Genomic DNA, 12,266 nt, shown 5'->3' with positions numbered 1-12,266 from the left:
CTTCATAAGCTCACGATTCTTTGTGATTAACGAGTAGGTAGCTGTTATGGTGAAGTTCTGGGCGATTGGAGAAACCACGCAAGTCATCTCACAAGTTCAAGGTATGAAATCGCGAACTACATTTTATTTTCAGATCTGTTCGACGAGAAGTCTTCTTCATCGAGAAGACTTTGTCAATGCATAGGTTAGTTTTGCAATTGACCATTTGTGTGTTTTTAAAAGAAGAAGTCTTCTAATTTTCCTTTGTAAACAAAAAATTTCAAAATTCCCAGAGAAGACTTCTTTAGAAGTCCCAGAGAAGTCCCAGAGAAGTCTTCTGGGATAAATATGTTACTTTTAAATTTGACCGAAGTTGGTTATAAATTTGACTTTTTGTAGAAGACTTCTAAGGAAGTCTTCCTAGCGAAAACTTCTACATAAGTCTTCTGAAAGTTTTCCCTAAGTCTTCTCGATGCCGGAAGAAGTCTGCGTGGGTTACTTTTGCAATTGAAAAATAATAGTAAAACATTTAATATCAATGAGAAGACTTCTTTAGAAGTCTTCTTTAGAAGTCTTCTCAAGTTTAATTCTGGACTTTGGTCAAACCTTTGCCCGGGAGAAAAGACTTCTGGAAAAGTCATCCGACGGAAGACTTCTAAAGAAGTCTTCTCTCGAAAAGTCAAATATAGTCAATTGCAAAGGTAACCTAACAGACTTATTGCGACATTGAAAAGACTTCCGGAAGACTTCTTTTGAAGTATTCTCCAGGTAGACTTCCCTAGAAGTCTCCTACAAAAAGTCAAAGTTATGACTAACTTTGGTCAAATTCAAAAGTAACATGTTTATCCGAAAAAACTTCTAAAGAAGTCTTCTTTGGAAATTTTGAAAAAATTTCAAAAAAAATTCAATTTCAAAAGTAAGCTAATATTTACAAAGGAAGACTTCCGAAGATGTCTTTTGTAGAGTAGATTTCTTAAGAAGTCTTCCTTCATAAATTTGCAATTGCAAAAATGACCTAAATAGAAGACTTCTTTTGAAGTCTACACAGGGTAGACTTCTTTTAAAGTCTTCCGTGGATGACTTCAAAAGAAGTCTTCTACGTAAATCTTTATTAAACTTCAAATTTATCCTAAACTAAAATGAATTTTTAATATCTTCTTACTAGTTCATGTTTATTAGTCAATATTGAGACTACTGAATCGAATTTATAACTTAATTGGTGATAATTATGAAGTTACAAACATTGATGTTTAATAATGTTTCTAGCTAAACGGAGAAGTCTTCTATAAGTCTTCCTCATAGAATACTTGTAGAAGACTTCATAAGAAGTCTTCTCCGATGATTTTGTTTTATTAAGTTGATGTTCTGTGTTTGTATTGTCTTCCTCATAAGATACAATTTTTAACTTCCATTAGATCTAAAATTTTAACTTTCACTTAAAATTCAATTTTGATCTTTTGTGAATTTGACTATGGTTCTTGAGAAGTCTTGTCCCTTAGTTTTAACAAATGTTACTAAGTTTTTGTGTTGTTGGGTTTTATTATGTGTGGGTAGAATCATCAAAATATTTTTTGGTATGTTGCATCAATAATTTTAATGAAGTCAATTACTTTTGACAGAACATGAACATATTTATCATTCTTTTGATTAACATCTCTTAAAGTTTACAAAATAATTCACATCTAAAATATTGCACATACAAATCATATAAAGACCATAAACAAAATTATTACACAGCTAGATAATATTCCTTAACATAGATAACTTTGGACTCCACTTCATATCATCTTTTTGTACCATTTTGGGCAGAAGACTTTCTGAAGCGTGTGTACGTTCTTCCTGAAGCGTGTGTACGTTCATCTTGACTTTGGAAGACTTCGTGGGACAATTTAAACATAATCTTGACTTTTTTCTCCCTAAAGCGTGTGTACGTTCATCAGAGAAACTATATAAAAATAATGTACTATATTGTATTGTATTCATTATAGAAAATTCGATGTAGTTTTAAATTGATAAAAGAGAGGGATATGGAGGGGGAGGGATAGGGAAGAGGAGGAGGACCAGGATGAGAGAGGAAAAGGGAGAGGAGGGAGGAACGTGGATGGAGAAAGGGAAAGAGGTCCAGGGAGGAGAAGAAAGAAGGAGAAAAAGATAACGAAAACGAGGAGATTATGCTATTATAAAAAAAATAGAATAGTATATTCTAAATATTAGCAAAACAGTATTTTGAATACGTAAAATCAGATGTTAAATCACGTATACTATTCTATTTTAATATGATTCAGATATAGTAAAACCTTCATCCGACAGTTTTTTAAAAAATTGTTTGAAAAATTTCAAGTTATGAAATATGTAGAAAAGATATATATGATACAAAAGATAATTATTTGATTAAATTATATATGATACAAAAGATATATATCAAATAAAATTGAGAGGGGAGAAGAAAAAAAAAACAAGTAAAGAAGAAGATGAGAAATCAAATGGCTCTAGTTAAACAAAGGATAGTAAGTGTCATATTATATATAATATACATAATATTTTAACCTATGAGTTGTAATGGGTAGATAGTTAATTTTTGTTATGCAATGGACATGTTGTCTAATTTCTCTAAGGTTAATGTAGCCAATATAAATGACTAGATTTTTCGTAAAAAATTTGTAGTACTCCCTCCAAATCACTTTAAGTGGTGTTTAGAGGAAAAAATTTTGTTTCAAAATAATTAATGTTCTCATTATTCTAGATATTAATACCATTTAAACTTTGTGACCAATTGCAAAATACTGAAAAAAATTTTATTGGTTGAATTAATTTCATTTAATGATATTTTTATGTAACCAAGATAAATTGTATAGAAATTTGTATTTTTTTAATCCAAGTGCAAAAACCTTAAAAATCACTTAAAGTGATACAGAAGGAGTGCAATATTAACTTTGAAATTAAAAATGAAAATTGATTACATTTAATTAATCCAAAGGATCTTCATTATTGTGGATAAGTTTGGTGAATAAGCCAAACAAGACTTGCAAACCATATCATATATAATCGGGGAAGGCGTAGATTATAAGCTTCACTCTTGGGTTTGTTTTCCGTAGATGCTCAAATCCACATGTGATTCTTCGTAACGTTGGGTGAGGTACGTCGAACATTTGATAGCTGGATATCTATCCATTAAACACAATCATTAACATTGGGCGAGGTACGTCGAACATAAAGATGTTAATTAAATGTTTACTGTTTTTTTGCTAATAATAAAATACTTACTTGGGAGGGTTGTTTTTGGACTGGCAGGTAGGAAGACATTCAACCAGACAGTCATGGCTCGGTTTCACGAAGAATGGAATCTGCCATGAGAAGAAAAAATAATACGTTGTCAGTGTTATAATAATTTATGAACCGAACACATCAACATGTTAAGCAACATGAATCATGATTTTTGATAATTTAAATTTGAAAATCACTGGAGTTATTAATAAATAATTCAAATTTATGTAAAAATTCAAGAAACTTAATTTCAAAAATTAACTCTTACCAAACTAGTGAGGATATGGACAGAGTAATTTAGTTACAAGAATTTCTCTAACCTAACATGTTACTCAAATTGGTACTTTGGACAATATTTATGTTTTCAAACCTAAAATCGACCATCGTAGACGCAAATGGGTATTTGTTAGAGACTTACGGAATATCGATCCTGACCGTTCCCAAGAACCCGATGCAATGTGGATCTTCATGATAAAAACGCAGGTTAAAAAATTTTGAGCAAGAAAACTTTAGTTGCAAATTTTACAATGCTAAGGACATATAAATGAAAAGGATGTATTAGCAAGACACCCAAACAAAAATAAATTACTTAAATCAGTCTCAAAGATAAAAAAAATTACTTAAACAAGCCGTTGCTCCAACGTTCCAGCAAGTCACCAAGATTCAGTATATATGCTCTGTCGGTAAACAAACCATACAAAAAGAAAACTTTGGTATAGGAATCAGCGTCGTATTTATAATGAACCATGGACCAAAAAAATTATAATTTTTTCATTAATATACCCTTTGATCGATGGTACATATTCCCATTTCCGAGGCTTCGCATCCTTATCCTTGCATATCTGCTCTCAGATAGTAGCAATATTTTATAACTAAACCCGTCATATCAGTCGCTATATAACTAGCAAAAGGAAAAAAAATGCAAGACCTGTAGCCCCATTACACCATCGGTTGCTAAAAGAGTCATCATGCCGAAGTCAGAATGTGCTCCACATGCATAGATACCTCTTGAGGGATCAGACTTCCCTAAAAATAAGAGAAAAACAAAATTATTGGCAGAGAATATTATTATTGATATGCAAAGTTTACGCAATTAACAAAACACATCACCTTCATAATGAAGCAGCCGCATAACTGCAATGGGATTTCCAAGCATCTCTGGCGTATCAAAGTAATCCACATCCAAGTTGAGCGCCAATGCCAAGATTCTCGAAATAGACTTACAAACCTTCCTAACCATGCATAAAGCGCATTAAAGCATAGAGTTAGAAAGAGGTCCGAGCATCTCTAAAATAGAGTTTATAGTAAAAATTCCCAATAATATTGTATCTTTCATTCTATAAGAAGGTAAATATCTCCCAACATTATGGATCTGAGTCTCATCAGTCACACATACTGCTCACCTCACCCATTCCGTCAAACTGCCGATGCGCTTCTCCGACCTTCTTCTCAATCTCACACTGACGAGGTATGAATGCATCACCAACATGTCATGTGATCTGAATCTGTGTATCTCCCATGTTCTCATCTCTAAGACCAAATCTCCCTCTTCAACAACAACAACCCAGCTCCCACAGCACCTCGTTTACTCTTTTTTCAGTCCAGTCTTGACGAGCCTCACCGAACTCAGGGGGATGGCACCGACATCGCATTTCGGCCAATCAGAAGTAGGCGCACATGTTTCTTCTACTCATGATAAAACTCTAATCTTCATTGTGGGTTTCATGGGCATGAGCCTTGTCATCTGGTGTGGGCCTTGCACTATTTACAGAATAATAAAAAATTCTTTGGTTTATAGATCTCCTATGCTTTATGGCATTAGCTTATAACTATTCACTAGATTTTGATCCGCGCTTAAAAAGCGCGGGTTTATTTTTCAAATTAAATAAATTCTTCTTATATAATTTCTATATAAGATAATGTATAGGTTTGGATACATTTACCCGGGTGCACTAAACTGTACCAAACTGAAGAAAAAAAACTAAAGTTAAGCTGAATTTCATAAATAACCGAGCATATCATATATCTATGAATAGAAACCAAATTAAGGATCAAATGAATACTTAATTTTTTAAAATACAAATTATATACCCTATTAAACATAACTAAACCATTAAAAAAATTATACTGTTAATGGAACTATATGTGGTAATGATCACTTCATGTGTAAACATGTTTGAATAATCTGTCATATATTTATGGAGATTTGTTGTTAGAATAATTATATAATAGATTATGGGAGAATAATAAATGAGTTCATTTAAATTATATAAACTATTTATATACTTAGAGAAATATAAGGTAAGACCAAATAAATAATTAAATCTAATGAAATGGTCTAACAACCTTGTTTAAGTAGATTTTTTAGGACTTCTTTTCTTTTAATAGTATTGATATTTCATCTCCAAATACAAGCAGTTAAGGCGTTTTGGTTTTCTGGCTATGGTTCTGGATTTCTCAAATATCAAGCATCGTTGGAGACGGTTTACAGCTCTAAAACCCCCTGTTTGTACCGAGTTCGGTCGGAAACTAGTGAGAGAGACGAAACTCGTTGGTGGGTTAGTAACAAAGGCGTTTATTATTAAGGTGGCTCCCTGTCTTATGAACATGATGTAGTGCTTTAGAAAAGCCGCTGACAGGTCATTGAAACTGTTAACGGAGTTCTCGGGTAACCGAGAAAACCAATTCACTGCTGGTCCTTCGAGGCTTTCGACAAAAAGCTGACAGAATCCAGCATCTTTTTCTTCGTCAGGAAAATTAGCTCGCCCCATTGCAATGTTAAACGATGTGACGTGGTCAACGATGTGACGTGGTCAGTGGGGTCGGTATTTCCGGCGAAAGACGGAACACAAAAGTTTTTCGATTAGTCGGAACCGTACGCCGCTGATCCACCGGGTAAAAGGGATTCTTAGGGTTTTGGCGAGGACGCGCTCAATCTGCGATGCAGAGGTTGTCACGTGGTGGATCTTGTAATGGATCTCCTGAAGCGACTGTTTGAGCTCAGCGATTTCTCGGACGGTCGTTAAATCTAGACCGCTGGGAGTTTGTACGGCACTGGTGGTTAGGTTTTTGGCGCCAGCTGTTCGATATGTGTTGAATAAACCTTCTCTACGGTTTAACAGTTTTATCTTTCGTTATGTTTTAGTAATCTTCGTTCTAGTAATCTTCGTTCTAGTAGTCTTCGTTCATCGTCTTATATACCATCAAAATTATCTCCGGTTATAACCATCTAAGCCCATTGGACCTTTAAAGTAATATAAGCATTTGGTGTTGAAAAAAGCATAAAATTAGAAGAACTTTCTTTGTTAGAAGACCATTAAATTGCAAAATATAGGAGACAAACATAAATTAGTTGAAGCCAAAAGATTTTAACATGGAAGGAATTAGGGTTAACAACTATAAATCTTGTATCCAAGTTCTTTTTTGTTTCTAACTAATTCGAAGCAAGCTTGAAACCTTGTACAAACCATGTAGATAGTCGTAATATCCATTTTATTCAAATGTAAAGATGAGAGACAGCTACTTAAAAAGATGGAAATAAAAAAAATGGACTTACAATGCTTCTTGATGATATTTCTTCATGGTCTCCCTCCATCCGGGCAAAACATCTACCATAAATATCAAATTTTACTCAAAGAAAATATATTATTACGATATATACGATATATGTTATATTCCTCTCATACGATAAAGTCTATTTTCCTATTCTCTAGTTAGAGATAAGCATAGTTTCCTATTCATCAAAAGGAAATGTTTATGTTAAACCGTCATTGTCTCTTGTATAAATACTCAGCTTGTATAGCTTAATGAAATCAAGTCAGTTTGATATCCTATTCTATATACTGTACTTAGCAAACAAAAGATTTGATAGGATATGGAGCTAACCAGGATCAGGCCACGTGTTTGGGCTATAAAATGGCTTATCCCCATGAGGATCATCTTTGGGACCTTCGATTCCAATGAAAAAACACTCTTTGTAGTCTCCTGAAATCCATTACTAGGTTATAAACAAGAATTTAATACAACAACATTGTTTGATTAAGCAAGTGATGAAGTGAAAAGTTGTTCAACTGACCGTGGACTTGATTCTCAGGATCTAAGATTTGATCAAGGACAGGAGAATATCCTCGGTTCTTTTTATTTCGCAAGACTTTCATCTTCTCTTCCAAAGGAAGAGCAAAGAATTTCTTACTCTGCTCAAAAGCATCGTCCTTCAACTCCTCACTTAAACCATGATTTATGACATAGAAAAATCCGCACTCCAAGCATGCCTGGAACAAGAATCAAACATAACGCAGTGGTAATGGTCACACACTAATCATATATAAGGAAAATAAAGAGACACGGACCTGCTTGAGCAAAACAGCTGATCGATGAAGATCAGGGCTGGCGAGATCTATACAAGTAAGGGCTGAAACGTTGATGGTCGAAGCCTTCTCCTGATCTTTGTTCTTCATCCCTCTCTCCCCACTCTCTTTGTTGACTTTTTAAGGATAGGAAAGAGAATGGCTTTTTCGTTTTGTTGCGTTATCCCATGATGCTCATGAATACGGCCAAAATAGCCGCATCACTCGAGACACCAAATTAATATTTTTTTCACACTAACCTCAAATATATTATTATATATTTGAGAAGCATTGCAACAAATTTTTTTTGTAACCACGTGTCATCACTATAATGATTTTTAGAATCTTTAGAGAAATATGTTGGTCCATCTAAATATATAATAAATTTTTTATTAAACCACAATAAATATATTATTAATGTGCTTCATTATTTCCTTCAATAAGATTACGAAATTGCCTAATGTGGCTAAAGTATATATGACAATTAATTATTTTGAATAATAAAGATTTGATAAAAATAAATGTGTATTATAATTATATTTGTTTAATTTTGAGCTATTAAAATAAATTAAACAATCATAGTAATCATATAATAAAAATTAAAAAAATATATATATATATATATATATATATATTATATTTTGAAATTTTAAAAACGAGTATAAATTACTAAAACTGTTTAAAGTTTCATATTCAAATTTTGTGATCTATGATTTAAAACTTTTGTTATGACATGATACAAATAATTAAAAACATAATATAAGTTGAAAGTCTCAATTAATAAGTATCAAAAATAAAAGATATATAAATATATGTATCATTTTAAATTAAACTATATGCGATATAAAAATATAAAAATATAAAAATATCTTAATTTTGAAATTTACTTTGAACATGTTTTTGATAAAAAATTTGAAAAAATATTGACAACTTAATTTATTAAAATATTATAAATTACTTAAACCATTAATCCCACAGTGGAAATTTTGTTATCACTAATTTAGACGTTTTGCTACAACATAAATAAATGATAAAAAATATGAGCAAAAAGCATCATCTAATATATATTAATATTAAATTATACCATATATATGTTACTATCATTTAAATTTAATTATATATCATATCAAATAGAAATTTTTTTTTTTCGATTTATAAAATTTATTTATATGTTCGCACCAATTTAATTATATAAGTAGTAGATAAAGACTTTTTAATTATTTAATATATATTTATTATTTCATAATATGTTATAAACATATAATATATAAAATAATTTATATATATAATGTTCATTCCGTGCAAGGTGCGGATCTTAACCTAGTCTATATTACTAAAACAGAAGTACAAATAGTACTTACCCCTCAGCTTTTTAAAATAATTACAATCTTTTGCCACTGCTTTAATAAGTTGTTGTTTTAAATATTTCTTTAACCACCAAACTTTAATTAATGTCCCTTCTCCGATTTAATTAGAAACTAAACCCAATGATCCTTAAGAAACTGTCGTTTTGCTAATTTTCTAAACAACCAAACTTAATTTGACGCCCCCTTCTCCTATTTAATTGGAAACTAAACCAAATGAACCAAAATATGTCACTGTCCCCAACATGTTGCGGTTTGATTTGTTTTGCATACACAAAACCAAAAAAAATTCAACGTTAATTTGACAAGATTAAAAAACCTAATGTATAAATACTTAACCTCATAATCCGATCCAATATATATCATGTTTATATATCATGTAATAGACATTGTCTTGCGATTATTGTTTTGCTATCAAGTAACTGTTTGTCATCTATTTTTCAAAATTTCATCTTTATTTAGGTTGAAGGTTTGATTGATTGTATGATTTGTATCATCATATATATTATGATTGATCAAACGTGTATAAAATGATATTTACACTATTAAAACAAGAGTAAATTTTGTATTTATCCCAGACTTTTCTAACTAGTTATAATCTTCTGCTACTGGTTAAAACACGATCGTTTTATTAATTACTAAATCAGATTTTTTTCAACACACCAGAAATATTTAATTGACCGAGCGTCTTCTCAAAATCGCACAGTGATCCGTGAAGGCTTTCTGAGGTGTTTCATGGTCTCGCCGTCGTCGATTCAAAGTGTTCTCCGGCCGTGCTCACCAAGCCACTGTGGCTCTTCTTCCTCTATGGCCTCCAATCTCCAATCTCCATGCCGCCGTCGACTCACATAACATAACAAGTTTAAACAATTAAATTTATTAAATTTTCAAAAGTTACAAACATATGATTATGAAAAACAAACACCCGCGCGGACGCGCGTGTCAAAAGCTAGTTATTTTATTAACACTAGAGAGAATTGATAATCTTTAGACACTTAAATAGTGTGGTCCACCTGCTGGAGAGGGATGACATCATTCAACAAGCCCCGTCGAATAAACTGGTTCAGCCAGAAAGGTTAGCCTAGCAGCTTGGCCCGAGAGCTCAACGATCAGAAGTTCGGCATGAAAACTAGGTCCAAGCGCTTGTTGAGTATTGATAGCTTTATACTTAAGTCTTGTAAACACTCTGAGGGAAACTAAAGGTTTTAGCTGACTCGGTTATGTTATCCGGTTTGGAGTAATCGAGTTAGTTAGAGTCTTGGTTAATTCCGGTTTTGTACATCCTTTAAATATAAAAGGATAAGTCAGAGTTGGTTAGCGTCTGTAACAGAATAGTGAGCTCGGGTCGTCGTCTTCGCGAGAGCGTCTGTAACAGAATAGTGAGCTCGGGTCGTCGTCTTCGCGAGAGCGTCTTGTTCAGAGAGTTCGATTCACTGATCTAGTGGATATTCTGGATTGATTCTAGCCCCAGTGAGTAATCTCTGCACATCGCAGGATAACACTGGGTAAACAAACTCTTGTGTCGATTTATCACTTTCTTTGTTCGTCAAGATTCAAACAAGTGATAGATCGAGAGATTGAGAGATTGAGAGAGATCGGGTTTTCGCGTAACAAGTGGTATCAAAGCCTCTGCTGTTACGATCCGGGGAGGTTCCGATGACGATGAAGAAGATTCGGGCGGAGGTGGAGCTGTTCAACGGAGAAGGCGACTTCTCGCTTTGGACGATCCGTATGATGGCTCACTTCAGAGTTTCTGGTTTGAAGGAGGTGGTTCTCAGTGATAACTTTGAGATCGAGGTTCCTCTAACGAAGGAAGAAGGAAAGAAAGTTTCGGATGATGATGACGATGAATCTGGAGGTTCGCAAACAAAGACGATCTCAGATCCGATCAGACTGGAGAAAGATGAGCGAGCCAAAGAAATGACAATCTTGAATATCAGCAATCAGGTACTGCAAAAGATCAAGCATTGTACTACTGCTGCATCGATGTGTCATTGCTTGAAAAGTTATACATGTCGAATTCATTGACGAATCAGATCTTCGTTCAGTCTCAGTTCTACACCTTTAAGTGTGACAGCTCAAAGACTATTGAGGTTAATTCTGATGAGTTTCTCAAGATTGTGGCCGAGATGAGTAGCCTGGATGTCAGTGTGACTGATGAGATTCAGGCAATAGTGTTCTTGAACTCTCTTCCCATGAGTTATGATCAACTCAAACATACTCTGAAGTATGGGAAGGACTCACTAACACTGGAAGAAGTCTGCTCTGCAACAAGGTCTAGGCAGCATGAGGTAAAGGAGATAAGCAAAACTGAGAAAGAGTCAAGTACAATTCTGTACACAGACGATAGAGGAAGGAGCTCTAGAAGAGACTCACGTGGAAGAAATAGAACAAGGAGTAAGTCAAACGGGAGAAAGATTGTATGTTGGTACTGCAAGAAGGAAGGACATTTGAAGAAAGATTGTTATGCTAGAAAGCGAAGCATGGAAAGTGATAATGATGGAGAGTCAGCGGTGATCATTGAGAGGCTAGAGACTGGCGATGTTCTGAATGTCTCATTGGATAATTCAAGAGAAGAGTGGGTCACTGATTCAGGGTGTACTCACCATATGACTTGCAGAAGAGATTGGTTTGTGGAGTTCTCAGAAGAAGTCTCCAGTAAGATTCTCTTGGGTGATTATCTCACGGTTGAAACACTTGGTATTGGATCAATCAGAGTCAACACTCATGGAGGCTCAGTCAAAACTTTGAATAATGTTTGATATGTACCACCAACACTCAGGAGGAACCTCATCTCAACCGGGACTTTGGATAAACTTGGTTTTACTCACTCAGGCGCATAAGGTAAAATTAAGTTCTTCAAAAATGGAAAGCTTGCATTACAAGGCATATTGAGAAATAGTCTATACATACTGGATGGTGAGACAGTGACAAAGGAGATCTGTCACGCAGAAGGCTCTAAGTCTCAAGTGTCGGTCTGGCATAGTAGACTCGAACATATGAGTTACAAGAACATGCAAGTTCTTGTAAAGGAAGGGTTTCTGAAGAAAATATATATTGGTAAAGAAGCCTTCTGTGAACATTGCGCTGGTGGAAAGGCTAAACGTGTAAGTTTTGAAGCTGGTAGACATGAAACTAGAAGCATATTGGAGTACATTCACGCTGATCTATGGGGTTCTCCGAATGTTGAGCCATCTATGTCTGGAAGCCAGTACTTCTTATCACTAGTTGATGATCACTCAAGGAAGGTATAGCTCTATTTCCTCATGACTAAAGACGAGACTTTCTTGAAATTCTGTGAATGGAAGAAGCT

The 12,266-nt window shown here is 33.9% G+C and overlaps 1 protein-coding gene across 2 annotated transcripts; it reads right to left on the bottom strand.

The window, feature by feature from the left end:
• Nucleotides 1-2,896: 2,896 nt before the first annotated feature.
• On the bottom strand, nt 2,897-7,765 carry LOC106347707 (2-oxoglutarate-Fe(II) type oxidoreductase hxnY-like). 2 transcript variants are annotated; one of them, XM_022687482.2, is made up of 11 exons: nt 7,593-7,765; nt 7,319-7,514; nt 7,129-7,227; nt 6,800-6,851; nt 4,354-4,475; nt 4,172-4,269; nt 4,027-4,085; nt 3,864-3,920; nt 3,662-3,707; nt 3,244-3,323; nt 2,897-3,143 (listed from the first exon to the last, which is right to left on the bottom strand). In XM_022687482.2, exons 1-11 carry the CDS (start codon nt 7,698-7,700, stop codon nt 3,050-3,052), a joined length of 1,011 nt encoding a protein of 336 aa, XP_022543203.1. In that variant the 5' UTR covers nt 7,701-7,765; the 3' UTR covers nt 2,897-3,049. The 2 variants fall into 2 exon arrangements, with proteins under 2 accessions (XP_022543203.1, XP_022543204.1); XM_022687483.2 differs by lacking the exon at nt 7,593-7,765 and having other exon boundaries at nt 7,129-7,240; nt 7,319-7,503.
• Between the last annotated feature and the right edge of the window lie 4,501 nt (nt 7,766-12,266).

This window comes from Brassica napus, chromosome A6, assembly GCF_020379485.1.
Source record: "Brassica napus cultivar Da-Ae chromosome A6, Da-Ae, whole genome shotgun sequence".
Taxonomy (NCBI): Eukaryota; Viridiplantae; Streptophyta; class Magnoliopsida; order Brassicales; family Brassicaceae; genus Brassica; species Brassica napus.
This window is presented reverse-complemented; position numbering and strand designations above follow the sequence as displayed.